We start from the raw sequence: 6,435 nt of genomic DNA on the forward strand, positions 1-6,435 counted from the left end.
ATTTATTTTAACATCTCCAATCCTTTCCCTGACCTTTGTTAGGAAATGCAAATGGGGCAGGGACTATTTTTTTTTTTTTTTTCTTTCAAAATGATGATTAGCATATCAGTCCTCACAGAATTTACTTCTCTAACCAGTAGTCTAATTACAACAGTAATAAACATGCTCCGGTTACCTAGAAGGGGATATTTTGAACCTGTATTTGTGAAAGTATTTCTGTTGCTTAAAACACACTGACCTTGAATTAAATAAGATAATGCAAATTTTGCTTTTTAGTATTCATATGTTTGAGCCAAACCTACAAGTTCATGCTTAATAATCATGAAAATGGAAATCTCTGTGCACATATTTGATTTCTATGCATATATTCTGAATGCATGACTTCTCTGCTTCCAAATCAATATTTTGTATTTTCTTTATGTGCATATAATTTAAGACTTGTGTGAAAGAAGTAAGTAGGAATCACAAGATGATTCGATTATTTTTTTTCTCTAAAAGCAAACAACACTGAAACTTGCTAAGTAGTTCCTGTACAACTGAAGTCCTATGGAAGCTGAGAAGGAAAAAATGAAAAGAGGGAGTTGCATCTATCTAAAAACTGGATAAAAAAGCCTGTTTATGTTTAAAGTAAAAACATTAGGTATGGAAGTATGTTACTATCTGACAACATCTTCAGCTTGGTGTTTCTGTTTTGATGTGTGCTTGCTAGCATGGATGGTCTTGATCAGATTTCTTTGAGGGATGGACTTTTGAGTACCTTAGCCCATTTGTGTTCGCCCATTTGTGATTATTTTGAAAAGTCAGCAAATGCTCTCAGGATCAGCATTGTGTGGAATCCTGAAATGCTTATTAGAGGAACAGCCTTGCTAGCCTAGTGTAAAGGCTATCTTTTAGATGTGAATTAATTATTAAAGTAACGTAATTTGTATGTGGTAGATGCATATTTATGAAAGCCATCCTACTTTATTTTATGTTGCTTTAAAAGTTTCCAAGCCAATAATTGTGAAAATTTGATTTGAGCAATAAGCGAATAAGGGAAACAATGACTATAATCAAGGATCAAAGAACGTATCACTGAGTCTTTTGGCAAGTAAAAGTTCAAAACCAGAACAAAAACTGTGTTTTAAAGTGGTTGCAATTTCAAATCTAGAGTGTTTTTTTGTTTTCAGATAAAATAATATATGCAAGGAATGTTCAAAATTACACAATCTGTTAAAAAACACTAGTATGACTACAGGCTTCTTTGAAATTCCTAATGACTTTATTGCTGACACTTTAGAATCTGCTGTGGAGTTTTTTTAGACTTTGGACATTTCTGTGGTATTTGAAATAAAAGTGTCAACTTTACAATTGGTTAATCTGTACATAGTTTAATTAAGATGTTTAAATCATGTTAATCTAAAAACTAGTATGTCTGTATTAGTGCTAACTTTTACTCTAATAGAATTGTACCTTGAAGTTTTATGGGGAGTAAGTTAAACAGACTCTAAAATCTAAAGCTCTCCGAAATAGCTGTATTTTTTTTCATTTTTCAGTAAGAAATTAAGTTATTCATGCTATTTACACCAAATAACATTTAGACAGGAGAATGTCACTCTTTTGTATGAATCTATTTTATTATTTTTAAATTGAGGATAACATTTTTATATCATGGAATATGAAGAAATTGTGAATCATAGGGCTCTGATTATAAAATATTTCAGTTATTATACGTGTGTATGTTTGCACAGTTGCACATGATTGAATTCTTGTAGGTGAGTGAGTTGGTGCATCTGAATTGAGGCGATACTATGCCTGTTTTGAATTGGTTTCTGTATTATCTAGGAGCACATACGTGCCCAGTTAGTTATTGGGAAACAGCAGGTAAGCAAATCCTATTTGACAATGTGGGCATATTTAACTGGTTCTTAGAATTTTTGCAGAAAGTTTTGATTGGTATTGCAACTGTTGATGTCCTGTTTTTTATTTCTGAATTTGAAGGTTATCCCACCAAAGGAGTGGAAGCCAAGAAAGCATTATGATGATATTGAAGATCTGGTGATTCCTGCTCCGATTCAGCAGATGGTCACTGGCCAGTCGGGGCTCTTCACACAGTACAACATTCAGAAAAAGCCAATGACAGTAAAGGAGTTCAAGCAGCTGGCCAACAGTGACAAGTACGTATATGGAGAGAACTTGCTTAGGAAGACAAATATTTATTTGTTCACGTAGTGTGGTTTCTTTGAATTGTGCTAGGCAGCTAGTGATTTTTTAACTTACTCAGTAGAGCTTTTCCTGTCTCCTAAGTTGTGGAAGAATACCACAATATGAATCTTGTTTCTGTTATTGAAGACTTGTAGTACCATGGCAGCAAGAAAGCATCTGAAAAGCCTGAGACATGATGCTTTTTGCCTATATTTTTTTCTTTCTATTCTTTATCGCTCTCTACAACTACCCGAAAGGAGATTGTAGCGAAGTGGAGGTCAGTCTCTTCTCTTAAGTGACAGGCAATAGGATGAGAGGAAGTGGCCTCAAGTTTCTCCAGGTGAGGTTTAGATTGGATATTAGGAAAAATTCCTTCACTGAAGGGGTTGTCAAGCATTGGAACAGGCTGCCCAGGGAAGTGGTGGAATCACCATCCCTGAAGGTATTTATAATATGTGTAGATGTGGTATTGAGGGACATGATTTAGTGGTAACTTGACAGTGTTAGGTTAATGGTTGGATTTGATTATCTTAAAGGTCCTTTTCCAAACAATATGATTCTATGATTCTATTCTATGGTTGTAACAAATGCTTATGTTGAAAATAATGAAGATGAGACAGACTTATACCTGAGTTTTATTTTGAGTACACTTATTAATGTTTAATATTGATTTTTTTTTTTTTTTTGGCCTAAATACTGGCATGTCCTATCATCATGTAGTGCTGAAAAAAAACAACATATTTCTTAACTTGCCCAGAAGTTTTTGCATTAATCTCAGAGAACTCAACTGCTCCTAGCGAATGTGCATGTTCTGGTTATGGCAAGATGGATATTAAGGGAGGGGAAAAAAGTCTGTGAAGGGCTAGGTGCAGTATTAAAAAGGTTCAAATTGGTAGGAATTCCAAGATGAGGGAAGTGAAGGAATTATTACCTATTCCTTTTTGGGCACATAAAAAGAATAAATTATCCTTCAGTATTTCCTCAAAACTGACTGGAAATAGATTCTGGAAGGTGAGTCAAAGAATCCTAGAGAGAAACGATATTTGAATATAATGAAGGTAGGTAATGCTGTCCTAGTTTGAAGGAAAGATTTTCTTTTAAGTTAAATTAAGAAATTAAGAGGTAAGAAGAGAAGCTGTTATCAAGATCAGGAAAAAGTAGGCCATGAAAAGCTGTTTAAGAGGCTCCTCAGCAAGTATTCCGTAATATCCACACCTTTGTAAATGCAAAACTGATCTCCTTTTTTCAATTAAAAAAGATCAGTATGTTTCTGCCCATACTTTACTTGTGAAAAACTGATGTTATCACACAGTTTTTTTCCTCTGGTAACTGGGAATGGGAACTGATTTTGTAGTTCTTAAAATTATTTGTTCATAACTGTTAGAGGGAGGAATACAATATAAAACCTGTATGGTATCTGATGCCGGTTTCTATGATACCTGTCCATATGTGTTTAAAGTTTATATTTGATTAACCCATGATAAAATGAGAAACACTGATTTTTTAAAATAATTTGATAATGCAGAAATACTGTGAAGACTTTAGTATATATCATGGTGTTAGTTAAGTTTACTTTATTGTTTATCATGGAAGATATTTTGGAAATGTTTTTGATTTTAGTTTTCATGTATTTTACTAAATCAGTTTACAACTTGATAGGTAAAGGGAAGAACAGTTGGAAGGGCTTCTTACCTTTTACAAGCTGTGGGTCCTTCTAAATGTTCATCAGTGCTCTTGAGAAAATATGTCACATAAACTCCAATAACACTCTTAATGCAGTCCATGTTTCTTAAACTATTAAGTAGATGAGAGGAGCTATTCTCCTGTAAATGTAATTTTGTTCCTTAATGAAGAAGACTTCTCTGTTAAAGAGTCTTTTCTTTAGTATTGTGGTGTTACCCATTTCCTTTGGGAAAGAGAGAAGGGCCATGAACATCTAATTTATATCATACTTGCCTTTAAAAGCATTGTGAGTGCTCAGTCTAATGCATTGCATCTTTTATTTGTTTAAGCATTTGCCATTCACCATTGAACCAAGGTGCTTCTCCACCTTGACCTCTGTGAAACAGGGACATACCTGTATTCCCCTCCCACAAGTATATCAAGATACTTGTGTTATGGTAACTGAGTTTATGTATCCACATTACTCAGTGCCAATATGACAAGTAATTGACACAACCCCATTGCTGAGAAGTCTTTGGTTAAGATGTGTTTTCCTAACTTGCTTGTCTCTTTTCTGTGTTATTTTGTGATTTAAATGTACCTGGTCTACTTAATTTTATCAACTGTTTGAAACATTTTATGCCTTTTCTCAAAAGATTTCTCTGGGGAAGGGAAAGCACTGTTTTTGCCTGGCAGGTCTGCTACTTGGCAGAATTAGTACATTTGAGTTGGTCCTACACAAAGCCTGTCTCAGAACTGTGTCTGTTTTGCAGAGCTTGTCGTGAGGCAGGAAAATAACAAATACTTGTCAATTAAGTGCCTTTTCCATGTGTGTCTGTTTCATGGAGGAGAAACAAAGGGGAGTGCCTCAGCCTGAGGACAGTGAGTAGAAGTTCTGTTTAGCTGCTGCAGACTGAAGAAAATGTTGTATGGATAGGGGTATGACTTCAGTTACTGTAGCTGTCAGGTAGAAGGTTACATGCCATGGTGAATCATGAAACTAAGAATTCAAGACAACTAATAATTCCTCTGTTTCAGTGAATTTGAGCTAAAGTGAACTCTTAAAATTCAGTTTGCAGGATTAGAAGCATAGTCCATTGTGAAGGTGGTTGTTGAAAGACTATGCTGAACCTTTGCCTACCTCTTCCTCTGCAGATACTGCACCCCAAGATACGTAGATTATGAAGATCTGGAGCGTAAATACTGGAAGAACTTGACTTTTGTGGCACCAATTTATGGAGCAGATATCAATGGGAGCATTTATGATGAAGTATGCATAGCTTTTTATGAAGTTTATCTCTTCCAGCCCTCTTTTAAAGGGTACTGTACTTAGAGGATACATTCTTGCTTTGTGACTGAGAATCTGTCCTTTTGAAATCTTTCTGTCACTTGCTTAAAAGACTCCAAGCAAGGTTGAAATTGACTCTACATCTACAAGAGTCAATCTGTCCTTAGACAGTAGAATATTGCTACTCTTCCTGATCATAAGACTCTTCCCTTCCTTCACTTTCAACTTTCCGGGACTTTGAGATTCCTTCCTATTTATTTATTTGTTCAACGTTTCAGCATGCGTGTCATCTGTGTATCACTGTGAAAATTTAGTGATATTTTAAATAAGTTCAACTTTAAAGTTAAAAGATGAAATACTTAATTTCTTTCTCTTTCACTGACCAAAATTGATAGCTTGGAATTTATACATGCCTGGAATGCCTGCAGTTTCCTGGAAATGTGCTTACAATTACTGTGTACCTCTTCATTAAAATAGACAAAATGGAAACTTCCTAAGGAAATGAGTTTTGCTGGTCACCTGCCAAGATCTTCATGGATAAAATGGGACTTAACACAGATCTTGTTATCCACAGGATTACAGAATATCCGTTGATATTAATTAGGTTATGTGAGTAGCTATAGGAACTAGATTTTGAAAGGATTATTTACGTAATGAGACTAACAGAAGAAATGTTAGCATTTCAAAAAATATTTGAAGATTTAAAAAATATAGGGTAAATTTCTCTGCAAAAGAATCTGTCATGTGTGGAGTTCTTGAGTTATTTCACGTTCGGTGTAACTGCATTCTCTAATCATTCAAAAAAAAAAAAGTAGAATTTCCGTGTGGCAGGTGGTCTGAGGCTCTTCTAATACTTCATATTTCTTTACAGAAGACAAATTACTTGAAGACTGTCCAGAGATAAATGTGGTCAGCCAAGATGGCTTAAGGCAGTTCAATTTTTGCACTCTATATATCTCATGGTCTATTGTTTAGAGAAAGCAGCAAGTCTAAATTTTATTGTGTGTCCGAATAGCTATATAAAAATTATTTAGAAAAAAATTGAAGATTCTGATTTGGGGTATTTTGGTGAAGAGACGTTCTAGATGGCTCTTGCTTTGTGGAGACCAAAATGGAGGACAGGAAAGCAGTGTTTCTTTCAAGAATTAGAGACTTGCCTTTTTCTCTGATTTTTTTTTTTTTTTTTTTTTTTTTTTATTTTTGGCGTATATGCCGTATCAAAATATAGGGACAAAAATAACGGGTTTCCTCAGCCAAAGAGCCCTGCCTTTGGGTCCCTGCACACGCCGAGTGAACGCTCA

At 34.9% G+C, this 6,435-nt stretch overlaps 1 protein-coding gene across 1 annotated transcript in view; it reads left to right on the forward strand.

Moving 5' to 3' along the window:
* The window catches only part of LOC106894889 (lysine-specific demethylase 4C-like), a 73,350-nt gene that overhangs the window by 23,312 nt on the left and 43,603 nt on the right, over positions 1-6,435 (forward strand). Inside the window, exons 3-4 of the mRNA XM_014953879.1 lie at positions 1,981-2,156; positions 5,002-5,116. Of these exons, the coding sequence (XP_014809365.1) occupies positions 1,981-2,156; positions 5,002-5,116 (291 nt within the window). The remainder of the gene's footprint in view (positions 1-1,980; positions 2,157-5,001; positions 5,117-6,435) is intronic.

This window comes from Calidris pugnax, unplaced genomic scaffold, assembly GCF_001431845.1.
Source record: "Calidris pugnax isolate Ruff unplaced genomic scaffold, ASM143184v1 scaffold178, whole genome shotgun sequence".
Lineage (NCBI taxonomy): Eukaryota > Metazoa > Chordata > Aves > Charadriiformes > Scolopacidae > Calidris > Calidris pugnax.